This window comes from Microcaecilia unicolor, chromosome 9, assembly GCF_901765095.1.
Source record: "Microcaecilia unicolor chromosome 9, aMicUni1.1, whole genome shotgun sequence".
NCBI lineage: Eukaryota > Metazoa > Chordata > Amphibia > Gymnophiona > Siphonopidae > Microcaecilia > Microcaecilia unicolor.
Window position 1 is genome coordinate 168,937,419 of NC_044039.1, and position 17,010 is coordinate 168,954,428.

Here is a 17,010-nt window from a genome sequence, read left to right on the forward strand (position 1 = left end):
GTGACTACGGCATGTTTGAAGGCATCAGGAACAGTCGCAGTGGACAGTGCACTTCACCTTTAGTATTGGGGGGGGGGGGGGAAGAGGTATAAAATATTCCCAGAGTCAAACAAAGCATACTTGTTAGTAAAAATCATTGGGTCTGAAGAACCAAATGTTTTAAACAATTTGTTAATGTGCACTGAAACATATAGCATCCCAATTCAACAAAGTGTATTCCATAACAAATGTGCATCACAATTAGTTGAAATTATCAGCACTAACCAGCATTAATTAGAATTTACATGCACTACCCACTAAGCATATTCTGCAAAGTGGTGTACATAAATTCGTGCACACTGCCATAAAGGGGACTTAGCTATGGGCATGGAATGGGAGGGGGGATGTGGGCGTTCTGGAAAACTATGCACAGGGTTATAGAATAGAACTGCTCTATGCCCAACTTAGGCGCTGTGACTTGAGTTATGTGCCATTATGTCTGCTCGCCGTATTCTATATACCATGTGGGAATTTAGGCTTATTCTATACTGAGGTATACTTTATAGAATGCACTTAGGTGAATTTCATTCATTTCAAGGCCAAATTTTTAAGTGTGATATATAGAATCTAGTCCCATATATGATTAATGCACGACATTTAAAGTCATAACTGGGAAAAAAAAAAAAAAAGTAAAATTAGTTCTTTAGACCGAAAAGGATTGTAGTAGCAAGTAGGTTTCACATCACTAGGCTCACCCAAATGCATGATTAGCAAAACAGAATAAACCTGAACATGGCAGTTGGACTACAAGCTATTGTATCCACTACTTTAAAAAATTACTTTACACAACAGAAATGTTTATCCTGAAACAATAGATCAACTGCATGTGACAACTAGGCTGATAGATTAAGAATGCTTGCATGATCTTAAGTAGTGGTCAGGAATTATGCATGCATGAAATGAGTATGTACAAAAAAAGCCATATGACTCACTTCTGTGATTCTCCCCTATTATTCAACACAAGTCAGATTAGTGTTATGGGACCTAAACTTACAGAAGACTAGCGAAGTAGTAAAAGTGGGTTGTCAACCTGCAGACAAGGACAGATGACAGCACTTGAATGAGGACCAAGTCAGTGAGAAGAAAAAGCAAACTGCATATTTGTTTATTGGTTCTTATATCCCACATTATTTTTCAATGTGGCTTGCATACATTACAAGAATTACAGTGAGTGAGATTTGAAGTGAGAGAACAATTTTGTATAGTGTTATGATGGTCAATGGAATAGATTTGGATGGGTTGGAGTGGAGTTATTCAGGGGCTTTGACAACTTCAGAAAATTTAGAACAAGGCCAGTGCTGGGCAGGTTTCTATGGTCTATGCCCTAAAAATGGCAAGGATAAATCAATATCAGGAATACCTATGATGTATCCAGAATATGACCAGATTTGTGTATGCAACTCAAAAGTTGCACTATATAGAAACCAGGGGATAACCCCTAGTATTCTAACCTAGGTGTGTAACTCAGACACACCCCTGAACTGCCCATGCCCCTCCTATAGCCACACCCCCTAAAAGTTGCACACAACAGAAACATTTTAGAATAGCTACCAAGGTCAATTATGCCTGAAATTGCAAATTAGTGCCACCAATTTAAGCCTATAAATTGGCTAACTCCAATTAAGAACCAATTAAGTTAGCACAAAGCTGGGCATCCAGTCTTATAGAATAAGGTCAGTTGCACATGCAACCATAAAGCCAGAGTCCCAATTTTATAGAATTAGAGAGTACAACCCAGATGAAGAAATTGCGTACCTTAAAAGACTGCAAAGACCTAAAGGCGTACAAGTTACTTTTTTATACTAAAATTTAGAAAGGCAGGTTGATGTGGGAGTCATCTTGCAAAAAGGAGACAAATTGTGAAACAGATGTGAAACATTCTACATTATGTTTATAGCTACCTTTTTTCAAATTGTTCAACTCAAAGCAGTTTACAATAAGCTACATCAATAATAGTACATAATACATCAAAATAAGTTAATGCATATATGTGCAAGTATAAAATATTTTGTGCTAACAAGCTACAGGAGACTCCTTTCCTAAGCTACTATATATAGCTATCATTGAATATTCTCACAATCAAAGCAATTTGATCCTTTTTCCATTAAATGTTTTCAAAGTCATGTTGATGTTACTGAGGGGCCCTTTTACAGAGCAGCAGGAAACCCAACGTGGCCACCAGCAATAGTCCCACCCCAAGTGACTGCCATTTCCAGGGGAAAAAGAAAACCTCTGGAAATGACCTGCACGGCAATAACCCAGTGGTAATCAGGTATCGCCGCACACCGCCCAGTTACCGCTGGAGCCCTTATATCCACCTCAATGAGTTCCTACCGCATGGCCACGTGTATCTGGGGTCTTTTGTACCTGCTGTGGTAAAAAGGGCCCTGATGCACAGGACAAATGGACTCCCCACTGCTAGCGCAGGATCATTTATCCCGTAGCTTGGTAAAAGGACCCCAAAGTTAATGTGCCGGGGATCAAAAAGCAAATAAACTTCAAAGTATTCAGTCATAAGTACATAAGTACATAAGTAGTGCCATACTGGGAAAGACCAAAGGTCCATCTAGCCCAGCATCCTGTCACCGACAGTGGCCAATCCAGGTCAAGGGCACCTGGCACGCTCCCCAAACGTAAAAACATTCCAGACAAGTTATACCTAAAAATGAGGAATTTTTCCAGTCCATTTAATAGCGGTCTATGGACTTGTCCTTTAGGAATCTATCTAACCCCTTTTTAAACTCCGTCAAGCTAACCGCCCGTACCACGTTCTCCGGCAATGAATTCCAGAGTCTAATTACACGTTGGGTGAAGAAAAATTTTCTCCGATTCGTTTTAAATTTACCACACTGTAGCTTCAACTCATGCCCTCTAGTCCTAGTATTTTTGGATAGCGTGAACAGTCGCTTCACATCCACCCGATCCATTCCACTCATTATTTTATACACTTCTATCATATCTCCCCTCAGCCGTCTCTTCTCCAAGCTGAAAAGCCCTAGCCTTCTCAGCCTCTCTTCATAGGAAAGTCGTCCCATCCCCACTATCATTTTCGTCGCCCTTCGCTGTACCTTTTCCAATTCTACTATATCTTTTTTGAGATACGGAGACCAGTACTGAACACAATACTCCAGGTGCGGTCGCACCATGGAGCGATACAACGGCATTATAACATCCGCACACCTGGACTCCATACCCTTCTTAATAACACCCAACATTCTATTCGCTTTCCTAGCCGCAGCAGCACACTGAGCAGAAGGTTTCAGCGTATCATCGACGACGACACCCAGATCCCTTTCTTGATCCGTAACTCCTAACGCGGAACCTTGCAAGACGTAGCTATAATTCGGGTTCCTCTTACCCACATGCATCACTTTGCACTTGTCAACATTGAACTTCATCTGCCACTTGCACGCCCATTCTCCCAGTCTCGCAAGGTCCTCCTGTAATCGTTCACATTCCTCCTGCGACTTGACGACCCTGAATAATTTTGTGTCATCGGCGAATTTAATTACCTCACTAGTTATTCCCATCTCTAGGTCATTTATAAATACATTAAAAAGCAACGGACCCAGCACAGACCCCTGCGGGACCCCACTAACTACCCTCCTCCACTGAGAATACTGGCCACGCAATCCTACTCTCTGCTTCCTATCTTTCAACCAGTTCTTAATCCATAATAATACCCTACCTCCGATTCCATGACTCTGCAATGTACTTTTTTTTTTAAATATTAAAAGTTTTTTTTTTTTTTTTAAATATTGAAAGTTCCCTTTCGTAATTCCCCCAAGAATGTGGGCTGTATGCACCTGCTTACCCCTGGAAACAAATATTAACATTCCAGTCATCACCAACCTTATGTCAAACAGGGTTCATTAGCCCAAAACACCACAGCCAGACTCGTATTTGGAAAAACGAGATACGAAAGCGCCGAACCCTTACGAGAAAAACTGCATTGGCTCCCAATCAAAGAATGAATTGCGTTCAAAATCTGCGCCCCGGTTCATAAAATTATTCACGGCAAGGCCCTGGTGTACATGGCAGACCTCATAGACTTACCAACCAGAAACACAAAAAGGTCAGTACGCACATATCTAAATCTCCACTACCCAAGCTGCAAAGGACTAAAATATAAATCAACATATGCATTCAGCTTCTCGTACATAAGCACGCAACTATGGAATGCACTACCAAACATCATGAAAACAATGAACGACTTACAAACTTCCGGAAATCATTAAAAACCAATTTGTTCAAAAAGGCATACCATAACGATCCAACCTAAACACCTGAACCCTGCAACACAACGAAACCTATGCCAGAACTGGACAAAACTTAACTCTTCCTCCTTGACTACCTAATTTAACCCTAGAACGCATATTGCTTACATTTTTGCTATTATCTGCAAAATTACTTTAGTTAGAATTTTGAAACTCAAGGTATTACTCAAGTATGTCATTGTTGATAATATCCAGTTGTTCATATAATTTTTTTTCATAGGCATTATGGTGTAACAATGCTTGTTTGGTGAAAACTACATCTGTACGAATTGGGGGCCTTTTAGGCCCCCGCTGTTTTTATCATGTTCTCAGAAGTGTTTGTGTCTCAAGTTACTTTATTTGTACTCAGTAATGCTGGTGGAGGGGCCAGGGTGTGGATAATAACATGTGAGGATGTCATGTGATTTTTGGAGGGAGTGATAAGGCCATGACATCACCTCAGGTCCTCTGAACACTGAGGACAGTATACACTGTGAGCTAATTGCTGAAGGACCTGTGATAAGATAAGCTGTTGAGAGGAAATCTGTTTCATTTTCTAACATCTAGTCAGCAATGGCACAGTCTTCCTCCAAGTGTCTGACTGACCAAGAGATTGAAGCGATTATGTTTCAAAGCGATGATGAAAGTGAACTATCTTTGTCTGATGAAGAATATCTGCCACCAGCTAATCAAACATCCTCATCCAGTGATTCTTCTGATGATGAAGAAGTGAATCTAGTGGATCCTCAAGAAGTGATAAGTAGAACATCCAAAACGAATGTTTTTTGGGACAGTAATCCTACATTAGTCGGACGTACTCCAATACACAATATTGTGAGACAGGCTCAAGGAGCTGTGGGAAGTCCCAGTTACTTTACCCCTAAAGATGTATTCTGTACTTATTTTTCTGACAATATTGCAGAAGAGGTCCTATTATGTTCAAACCTAGAAGGAAGACGTATTGCTTCAGCAAAAAATAAGTCCTGGAAAAATATCTCAAAAGAGGAACTTTATGTATATATTGGACTTTTCCTGCTGGCAGGGAGTCAAAAATCGTATGGAGGCATATTTTCAAAGCACTTAGCCTTCCAAAGTTCCATAGAAACCTATGCAACTTTGGAAGGCTAAGTGCTTTGAAAATATGCCTCATGATGTCCCAATACGAGAATTATTTCTGGACCCACTTTCTGATCCACACTATAAGGCGACAATGTCAGTTGGCAGATATGAGGAAATTAGAAGGATCATTCGCTTTGATGATAAGCGAACTCGTGCAGCGAGGTTTGAAACAGACAAATTAGCCCCTATCAGTTATATCTGGAACATATTTATCAAACATTGCACAAAACTTTACAATCCTAGTACTAATGTTACTGTAGATGAGCAACTTGTACCGTTCAGAGGACGCTGCAAATTCATACAATACATGCCCAGCAAGCCAGCCAAGTACGGTATAAAAATCTTCTGGATGTGTGATTCTGCAAATTATTATGGCATAAATGGCGTAATCTACTGTGGCAAAGAGGTTGGTGCACCAGTACAGAAGGATCTGGGGTCTGAAATAGTCAAAACTCTTGCTGTTCCAATATTCAATTCAGGTAGAAACATCACCATGGACAATTATTTCACCAATGTTGAACTAGGCAATTTTCTGCTTGCAAAAGCTATTACACTTGTTGGTACTATAAAGCAAAACAGACGAGAAATTCCAGCAGCACTCAAACACAATCGTCAGCGAGCACTTTATGAGAGTGTCTTTGGATTCAATAACAAAGCGACTTTGGTATCTTACAAGGCAAAGAAGGAGAAATCTGTAATTTTACTCAGTACCATGCATCACGATTGCAGTGTTGACAGCAATAACCAAAAATTGAAACCAGAAATCATCCTGCATTACAATGCAACAAAAGGAGGTGTAGATAAAATGGATGAGATGGTGGGAGAATATTCGTGTAAGAGGCAAACAAAACGATGGCCTGTAGTACTATTTTCAAATATGCTTGATGTAGCAGCCCTAAATTCATTCATTATTTATACAGAAACTCATCCTGAATTTCATGCACAGAGGAAGGACAGGAGACGCTTATTCTTGAAGGACCTTTGTCATGAACTTGTAATACCTCACATGATAGAGCGAAGCGACTTGAAATGCTTGCCAAAGAAAACTAAAGAAGCAATGAAACGGTGTGGCGTACAGTTTCAGATTACTCCAGAGCCAGGAGAAAGAAAACGAAAGCGTTGTTTCATGTGTCCAAGAAACATAGAGAGGAAAACTGAGCGATATTGTTCCACTTGTAAGGAAACTGTTTGCAAAGAACACTCTTCTGAAAATATAACATGTCAGAATTGTTTGGAAGACTAATATAATAGAAAAGAAAGTTCGAATAAAAATGTAGCTGCAGCTAGTTTGCTATAGATTTCTATGCATTTTTGTGTGTTTTCATGTCTTTGCGTGAAATTTGGGAAAAAAAAGATTTTTTGGTGTTTTCTGTGAAAAATTATAATTAAAATGTTGTCCACTATTCATATTTTATTGAGCAATTTTGAAATAAACTTGTGAAAGTTATTTAAGTGTGTTTTTCTACATTATGTGCATGGGGGCCTAAAAGGCCCCCATGACGTTAATATGTATATTTTTAACGTCATGCGTTCTAGGGTTAATCTGTCACTCATGAACTTTAATGCAATACCACTCTATTTCTCATACCAGAATTGGCGATCGCTATCACGGTACTATGTAAGCCACATTGAGCCTGCAAATAGTAAGCACTATACATAAAGATATGAACTGCTTGTATTCAGCCATCCAAATAATTCTACCATAGCAAGCTTCTACCTATGAAACACTTAATAGCTTTTGCCTCTGTGCAAAAGATGCAAATCTAGTTCAGATCATTAACCACATAGCTCTAATTGTATTTGTCTTTGCTTACAAAAAGAAAATTGAAGGGTGGGGGAGGGGAGAGAATTGTGCTTGCCTTTATAAAACACACATTTAAATGTAATACCTGCTACACAGCCAGCCTTTTGACACTTACTCTTTACGCTGAGTTAATGTATCAGCCTTACTTCAGCTTTTCTTATGTATCTTGGATATTATAGAGAACAAAAGGTTCTTTATTCGTACAGACCTGATGTGGCCATCGCTAATAAGGCTGCATCAAGGGTAGTAACATAAAACAGCTAACCAGGGACAAGAAAGGCTTAGCCCGGATAGCAAAACTGATCATCCAAGATGACTTCAGCAGTAGTTTTTTCACAGAGGTATGAACCTGTTTGGACTTTCAGTGTTTGCTTTCTGTTGATCTCTTTTGTTGCAAGGCTCTCAGCGCCAGGGCCGTGCCTAGGGTCTCTGGCACCCCCCCCCCCCCCCTGCAGACTATCAGTGCCCTGATTCCCTGGCGCTTTAAATTTACCTCTCTCCGCCTCCGACGTCTGCGCAGCATCAGTGACAGCACTGCCTGTCTGACGCATCTCCACCAGCCTTCCCTTCGCTCGTTCATTCCCTCTGTGTCCTGCCCTCAAGGAAATGACATCAGAAGAAGGCGGGACATAGAGAGAATGAACGAGCGAAGGGAAGGCTGGTGGAGAGGCGTCAGACAGGCAGTGCTTTCACTGACGCTGCACAGATGTCGGCGGCGGAGAGAGGTAAATTTAAAGCGCCGGGGAATCGGGGATGGAGCGGAGGAGTAAGTTTTTTTTTTTTTTTAATACAACTACGGCACAGTGCCCTTGAAGGCAGACGCCCCCCTGCGGCGCTTACCGTGTTGGCATGGCCCTGCTCAGCGCCTCTTTGCTATTCCAGTCTTGGATATTATATACAGCTCCGATATATTTTCTATTACCTCACCTTCTACAACAAATCGGCTTTATTATCTAAGTTTTAATCATTTGCCAAATGATAGGAAATATACTTTCTTCAGTTTTTCATCATCTTCTACTGCTGATTACAAAAAGGAGTATTTCTAAAGCCAAGTGTGAATCTCTCCTCACTTATTCAGCAAGGCCAAATATGTCTAGGTTGTACAGATTCCTGCACCATGGGGTGAATTCTATATATGGCATAGGAAAAAAAAAACACGCTGTTCTAAAAGCTGTGCTTAAAGTTAGGTCTGGTTAATAGAATAGCCCTTAAGCTTGGGACTCACACCTAACTTTAGGCGCAGCCATTTGCACCAACTGAAACGTAGTGCAAATGTCCATGCCTAAATTGGGTGCATAGCCCCCTTATTCTATAATGCACATAAATGCTAGGAACACCCAAATGCCACCCATGAACCTCCCATTTCTGTGCCCCCTTTTTTTTCTACTCACATGTAAAATATAGGCTCAGATCCTGCACCAAAATTCCAATTTAAAATTAGTGGTTTCTCTTTTTTTAAGTTCAGTCACATATTATTAAAGGGGGGGCACCTCTCTCAAAAAAGATATAGCGGAATTACAAAAAGTCCAAAGAAGAGTGACCTAAATGATAAAGGGGTTGGAACTCCTCTCATATGAGGAAAGGCTAAAGACGTTAGGGCTCTTCAGCTTGGAAAAGAGATGGATGAGGGAAGATATGATTGAGGTCTACAAAATCCTGAGTAATGTTCAGAGTGTGACCTGGATTGGCCACTGTTGGAAACAGAATTCTGGGCTTGAACCTTTGGTCTCTCCTAGTGTGCAATACGTATGTACTTATGGTGTAGAAAGAGTAGAAGTAAATCAATATTTTACTCGTTCCAAAAGTACAAAGACTAGGGGACACTCAAGGAAGTTACATGGAAATACTTTTAAAACTAATAGGAGGAAATATTTTTTTCACTCAATGAATAGTTAAGTTCTGGAAATCTTTGCCAGAGGATATAACAGCGGTTAGTGTATCTGGGTTTGGACAAGTTCCCAGAGGAAAAGTCCATCGTCTGCTATTGAGACAAACAAGGGGAAGCAACTGCTTGCCCACTACTTGGAAAACAGGATTCTGGGCTAGATGGACCATTGGTCTGACCCAGTATGGCTACTCTTATGTTCTTTTGGTATTTGCTATCAAAGGGGTATGTTTTTTTTTTTAAAGGCCATTAGGATTTGCAGTTAACTTGGACTTTAGCTCATGTTAACAGCAAATCTAACGCTATTCTTTGAGAGAATGTTTTATGCAGGTCCTGTGCTAATATAGTCATTAGCACGCATTAACTGCTAGGACTTGACATGGAAGCAGTTAGCAACTCCTAAGTAGGAGGTGCCAAGTGATCCAGCGTTAACTTAGCCATTAATCCATTAGCGTGCTTTATCTAGTATGCACTGATGCTTCTATGTGCTCCTACCACACCCACATCACACCTCCCAGAAAAAATTCCCTAACACGCATTCTAACAGGTATATTACCTCACAATTCCTTAACATGGTCATGTGGTAACCCACAACAATCACACACACACACATGTAAGTACCAGGGTCTTTCACTTTCCCTAGACATTGCCTCAGGTTTGAGTCAAGTGTTCCGGGAACACTGGGCACTCTGGCCTATCCCAATACTCTTATCTCCACTAGCAATCATCAAAGGGTTGGTGTGACTCAATTTTCTCTTAAACAGCCTCTCTGGTCACCTTAGAGCTGGATACAAGTTGCTGGGACTCTGCAAAGCTCACTCAGCATCTTTTCCAGGGGTTTTCAGTATGTCTCAGTCTCTTGCAGCCTTTTCCTCTCTGCAGCTCTTTGAGGACTGAGGGGCCAACGCTCAAAGGGGTTAGTGCCGGATTTCGATGCACATTATACAGCCCTGAATGCCGAGAGCTCAAGCACTGGTGCTGTGTGCACCAGAGATGGCTGCAAATAGCATTGTAATGTATTTAAAAAGGATGCTAATGAGGTCAGTAACTATTCAAGCTTAATGCTCAAATGGCAGCGCTGCAATGCCCAGAAGCAAAATGATGGTTTGTAATGCCAAAAACTTACTACCAGTTCAGAGATGGCATAGATGGGTTTGGGGAGTCACCTCATTCAGCAGCTGACACACTATGCTTCCAAGTTCCATGGCTCAGCACAGTCGCTCTCCCAGCTTCCTGAGCTGCAGGGCTCACTGTGGCTCCTCTAGCTCCCCAATTTAGCACAGCCTCTGGCAACTTCTCTCCTTCTGGACTCAGATCTTTATTTGGGGTAATTTTTTGCAATCTTAGTAGCCTAATGATTAGTGCCGTGGCCTGAGAACCAAGGGGACTCAATTCCCATTTCAGCTCCTTGAGACTCTGGACAAGTCACTTAATCCTCCATTGCCCTAGGTACAAAATAAGTACACCACTTTGATTGCATCCACAGAAAGGTGGTATATCAAATCCCATCTCGTTTCTCCTTTTCCCCCTCAATGGAGCTTTTTGGTAGGCCTTTTACTCTTCTGACCATAGACTCCATTTGGTTCTGGACTTTTTCCTTCAGACTGGTCTCAATACTCTCCCCTCAGCAACAGCTATATAAACAATCATAACAGTGCCTCCACAGTTCTCTCCTGCCACCATGACTGCAGTCTGCTCCACATGTTTCACAGCCTACATGATTCTAGAATAGTCCTGCAGCTCTTACTATAGCTTTTCTCAGAGCTGCTGCAGCCTGGCCCTTCTCCAGCTCCTGCAGCTTTGTGTTGGCATTGGGGCAACACTGCCAGGGTTCTCAGCTGCACCAGGATTCTGGAACTTTGCTCCTGGTGAGTTCTTCAACCCCCAGAAGACTCCTCCCTCCATTTATGGCCAAGTGGAACTGAAAAAGCTCCCTCCACCCCCCCTCCCCACCCCCCAATAATAAACATATTGTGGCTGCCCGGGAGCTCATTTCCCAAGTCTCCTCAGGTTTTGTTATGAGTTGTGATAGCATATCTTTATAAATTTTAATTGGACTTCAAGATATTCCTCTCTCTCTTTAATTAATTTATGTATGTATGTATAGTGATATGTTTTTTAGACTCTTTGTAAACTGCTTCATTTCAATATATTATATGGTGTATCAAATGTTGAATAAATCTGTTGAATCTCTTCTAAAATTTCTGTCTCTAAAGCAGAATATTTAGTGCAGCTTAACATTCTGGATGCTCATAAACAACATGGTATCTCTAGAAATCATATCAAGGCTCCATTAATGACTCCACTATTATTAACTGATCTAGTGTTACATTTGAGTTACCAGCTGATTAATCCCTAAATTAGACCATTTGCAGTAAGAATTGACTTTGTTCGCTCTGTAAAAATCTAATTTGCTTCCAGTCCTAACTTATAAGTAGGCAAATCAGTGTCAAATGTCTATATTTAATACTGTCTAGATTTCCTGCATGCAATACTGTACTCTTGGTACAGCAGGGCCTTTTCAAATATGAATGTTACTACCCAAAAAGATTCACGTTGCTAATCTTCCGTATGGTATCACTTCATATATTTAAATTTTAGTTTAAAAAAAAAAAGCAGCTCAGGGGAAGGCTGGCAGCATTCCATTAAAAACTTAGCATTTTCTTTTGTGAATTGTTTGTTCCAATGGTGAAGTGCAAAGTCACATTTTCCCCTCAGCCTCACCTGTTCCTACTTGTCTGTGCCCCACTGAGTGGCCTACCAAGATCTTAAGACATTTATGCAACTCAGTGAACAGCTTTTGGATGCCTGACTGTGGTAGGGAGAGCCATCTGAGTCTCCCCAGCTTGAAGTCATGCTGAGCCCTGAAGTCAAGGTGAAGCCAACAGATCCAATAATGATGTAAACAGTTGGAGACTTGGAATGTTTCAATAACTTTAGTTGTGGTCAATGTAGTTATCTTCCCTGCTTTGGGTGGATCCATTACAGGTAGAAGCAGCAGGGGTTATGAAAGCTCTTGGGTGCTGAAACCAGGTAGTACAGCAGACTGAGAAGGTATATGCAGGAGCCCCCAGCAATGTTTTTCCTGCTACTTCTCAGCAAATAATGATTAAACCTGCTGTAGTGACCATGGAAAATGTATGGATACTATTATAGAGATTGAAAGATCCTTCCCCACAAGGGGCAACAGAGCATCTTTTAGTTTGAGGGGGCAAAGTTATCTCCAGCCCTGTGCCTAAGCTCTCTAGTTTCAGATTCTGTGGTGGGCAAAATATTGGTTGGCCTTAGTGACTCACTCCATTCTGCAGCCTATGCTTCTCCACAGTTGTTAAAAACTTACCCATCCAGATGCTAGGTTTCACAGAAGAGCTGACTTACTGAAAAGTCAAGTAAACTTGAACCCTAATATGGTTGATAAAACAGATTAGAGAGTTACTAGCTTTCTGATAAAGCAGCTTGCAAGATGAAGGAGCTTTACATGATAAAACTGAAAGACTGGAAAGTATGGTAGATGCCAAACTTGAAGATTTTAATGAGGTCACTTTTAGGAATATCAATACACCTCAAAGAACTGTTTTCTCTCTTCTTTCAAAATGGAAGTTGTAGACATGCCTCTTTCTGAGTTCCCAGTGTTAATTTCCTAATGCTTTAGAGGAAGAGAGCGTGAAGCCAGTGCCACATACAGAAAGATGCTAATTATCCAACTCCTAATATCTGGATGTTCAATATTTGGAGTGCTTCCGTTCTTTATTTATTTTATTGCATTTGTATCCCACATTTTCCCACCTATTTGCAGTCAATATGGCTTACAAAAACCTATTATGGCATCGCCATTCCAGGGTAGCAAATACAATTGGTGTTACAACAAGATCAGGGATGAGAAAAAGATCTATACAGACAGTTATAGGAAGATACCTATCAGAATAGGGTCAAGTGGTGCAGTGTTATGATTAAGTTATGGATTCCCATTGTAGGCCTTGTTGAAGAGATAGGTGAACAAACAACAACATCAAAGAGTTTGGTATTTTTTTCCCATTATTGAAAACAAAAAATAATGCTCAACATGCAACTCTCAAAAGTGTGTGCTTTTTTCCAAAAAGAAATGGCCAATCATCCAGATTGCTCTCTGCCAAGGTTAGTCCAGACAATTGGCATCCTACTGTACTTTAATTTACAGTTTGCAATAGGACTGGGTCCTGTTGCATTCCTGAATGTAAAGTTCAGGTCATTCCAGATGCGGCAAGATCCACACAGAAGTTGCAAACAACAGTTTTTACTATTAAGACCTAATGTACTACAAGCAGTTTGTTTGGTTAAAGGTTCCATGGATGTGTTACACTGCAGTTTTATCAATACTATTTTTTCAGCCAACATCTCACTTTCTGGCTACCAGACTGGCTCGCTGCTATATTGGTAGATCTACCTCCCCAGTTGTCTGGTACTGCTTAATTGTTGCATGCAGCAGTCAGTTCCGCCACCTTTAAATTTTCCCATTATGTATTTTCTTTGGAATTGTGTACTTCATCTTCTCTTCTAAATAGCGGACTAGCTTGCAATGGATACACATTTTCTCTCTTGTAATTCAGTACTGTTCTCTAAATTTATTATGTGAAAATTAATATAAACAAACAAGCTACAAAATTCCAGCCCCCTCTTTCTATAGGGATTGGATCAAATTCTTAGGGCCATGTTTACTAAACAGCGCTATAGGCGCACTAGTGTTTTTAGCACGTGCTAAAAATTTGCAAACACTAATGCTAGAAATGCCCATAAGAATATATGTAGGTCTCTAGCGTTTAGCATGCACTAATTTTAACATGCACTAAAAATGCTGGTGCACCTTAGTAAAGGCCCTTAAAGTTTCTAAGTTTATTAAAAAATTGATAAACCGCCTTGCAGCAACTTATTAAAGCAGTTTACAATCAAACTCAGAAAATGAAAGGAACTACAATATAATAACAAAAGAGAGAGCTGGAACAGAAATGAAGAATATCACAAAAGTCTTTCCTGGGTAGGTAGCAACTACAGTTGCTATAACATTTTCATTGATATTTTGGCCAGATATACACCACCTATGAATTGAGACTAGAAGACTACTCCAACATTCTAAGGCTATCCAATTTTAATAGTGTGGCCAGTATATATATTTGATTATTATTTTTTTAAATCCTAAATATTTTATGGATCTCCTAGCCTAATTCATGGAAAATAAGGGTGTCTATGCTTCTAAATTTTTCAGATTGGTTTTGATAAGAGAAACTACATTAAAAAAAAAAAAAACAGCACTCTGTTGCTTAGTGTTGAGATACCTGTAGCAAATTCTACATAAATCAAACTCAATTAGCTGCAGCTCTGTCTCCTTAAATCTTCTATTCAGAATCACTTTTTGTTTCCTAAAACTTTGGGAAATTTTGTCATAGGATAATTCAGCACGCTGGAAATCATAAATATAAGAAATGTACTGTTATCTTTACCAAGCAAAAACTGAAAGTTAAAGGCTAGAAATGTTAAGTAGTAGTAGTAGTAGTAGTATGGACAGTTACAGTGTAAAACTGAGCCTCTTTTCAAACACACATAACATATTATTTATCTCACACTTTCTTTAGTAGTAGCGCAAGTTTGCTAAATTCTGGGGGTTCCTTTTACCAAGGTGAGGTAAAAGGAGCCTTGCGGTGGCATCAGAGCATGGATCTGCTGTGCGCCAAGGCCCCTTTTACCGCAGTAGATATTGGGTACTTTTTTTTTGTTTTTTTACAACAAAAGGAAATGGCTATGCAGTAAGTGCACACTTGCTACGCAGTCATTTCCTGGGGGAATCCTATTTAGGAGGTGGTAGGGGCTCCTGCGCTAACCTGGTGGTAACCGGGCAGCACTCGGCACTGCCCCATTACTGCTGGGTAAGTCCCTGGTGCCAACAAATTACAAAAATTTCTGACATGTCGGAAATGGTGGACAGTGGGGGCGGCACTGCCGCTGGATTGGCGTGCACCAATGCCACAGTAGCTCTACCGTAGCATTGTAAAAGGGTCCCTAAGTGAACTGAAGCAATAATTTTTTTTTTATTTGGTATACTGATTATGCAACTAGTGGAGGCAGTGACCTGCCCAAGAGATCAGAGTTGTTTGTTTAGCTCAGCAATTCTCAACCAGTATGGCTACCAGCTTTCACTTTATTTCACAAAGTTTAATATAGTTCCACCAATTTAATTACCTAGTGTTATCCACTGAAACTTCCTATATCTACAAATGTAGAAAATAAAATGCCAGGGGTTCCTTTTCTGTAGCTCCTGCTCCTCTGTCTTTCGGTCATAATGTGGCGTGGTAGCTGTGTTAGTCCACTTTTAAAGGTAATCAATATAAATCAAACAAAATAAAACATGGAAAAGAAAATAAGAAAATATGTTCTTTTCCATGTTTTATTTTGTTTGATTTCTATTGGTCATAATGTGGTAAATGGCATTCCTCTTAACTACCCGATGACCAGAAATGGAAGGTCCCCGGCAACCCCCTCATTTCTAACTCTTCAGCTTTAGCGTGCCGGGAGGATGAATAGCCCCTCTCCAGCAGACAGCCCTACTTATCCCGGACCCCTCTTCCTCAGGCAGGTGGTCAAGGATGAGTTAACATCGAATGCTAGCTAGTCCACTGGCATTCTCTCTATCCCAGATATCCACGATCCAGATGAGCAAATCCAGTAGTTTGCTAACTGAAGCATCCAGAATGGTCGTCCTTACTTTGGAAATGAAAAGCTACAAGTTAAGGCTGGAAAGTACTTGACTACAAAAATTTGGCAGCGAGATTTGCCAGTAGGTTTCAAACTCACACACTTAAGGACAACAGCTCGTTTCCGCCTATTCATTGATTTTTCTCCCATAATTGGAACTCTATATAAAGTCTCAACTAGGCAGGGCCAGAGCATTATATACCCAATGTACGATCTTTTTTTTAAACTTGGAACACACAAATACACAAACTGAGTGTAAACACTGGAGCACGTGTGCCAGTAACATTCAGTGTACTGACAGCAGGGATGCAGGGACTCGTTCACCACCACTGCCCCTAAGAAGGGCTGTTGGCAGCAATATGAAAGGAAAAGGCACTCAACTCACCCGAAATGGTCTCTTGGTAGCCCTTGGTGAAGTACTGCATGGCGGTGGCTGCCCTCCATGGCGTCTTAAGCAGCCCTTGTCGCTGCGGGTCCTCGCCCAGGGAGCGCAGGATGTTGGTGTAGGCAGTGGCCAGGGTGGGCAGGTTCAGTTCGTTGTCCTCCTCGCTGCGCGTCCTCTCCTCCCGCCAGCTGTCTCCGGACTCTAGGCTCTTCCCCTCAGCACGCCAGGTCTTTTCCAGTTGGGCGAGGCTGGGCACCGGCTCCTTCTCTCCAGCCAGGAAGCCGTTGCATTTAGCCAGCCGCTTGTCCGGCAGCGCTCGGGGTTTCTCTTTCTCCATGCCGCCTGGGAACCCTGAAGCGCGCACTGTCCTCGCGCCCTTCTCTTCCGCTCACTTTATGGAGCTCGTGCTCAGCCTCAGCGGCTCAGGCGCTCGCCATTGGTTGCCGGAGACCGTGCGTCAGCGGCTCGCGGCGGCCCCTCTAAGAGGATCAGAGCGAGTGTCGTCCGGGATTAAAAATAAGGCTAAAATAAAAGCCACGATCCCGCTCCGCTGCTACCCATAGAAAAGCAAACCCCGGCAAAAAGGGCGAAGTTGCAAAAGCCAGGGCCTTCTCATTACTTTTCCTGACTTATTTATGCCTATGCACTATATAGACATTTTTTTCCCTTTGTTTCTATGTGTGTTGGAGCTATGAGTGATGTGATAAAACCAAAATTACCTGAATGACTTAAAAAGATGAATCTTCTCCTATTGACTCCAAACTAGGGAGCATAGCCCAGGTACGGGTAGCATAGACTC

The 17,010-nt window shown here is 41.2% G+C and overlaps 1 protein-coding gene across 1 annotated transcript in view; it reads right to left on the reverse strand.

Annotated features, from left to right (window-relative positions):
• The window catches only part of GCH1 (GTP cyclohydrolase 1), a 61,442-nt gene extending 44,719 nt beyond the window's left edge, over positions 1–16,723 (reverse strand). The window contains exon 1 of the mRNA XM_030214761.1: positions 16,212–16,723. Within this exon, the coding sequence (XP_030070621.1) occupies positions 16,212–16,548 (337 nt within the window). The 5' untranslated portion in view covers positions 16,549–16,723. The remainder of the gene's footprint in view (positions 1–16,211) is intronic.
• Positions 16,724–17,010: the final 287 nt, after the last annotated feature.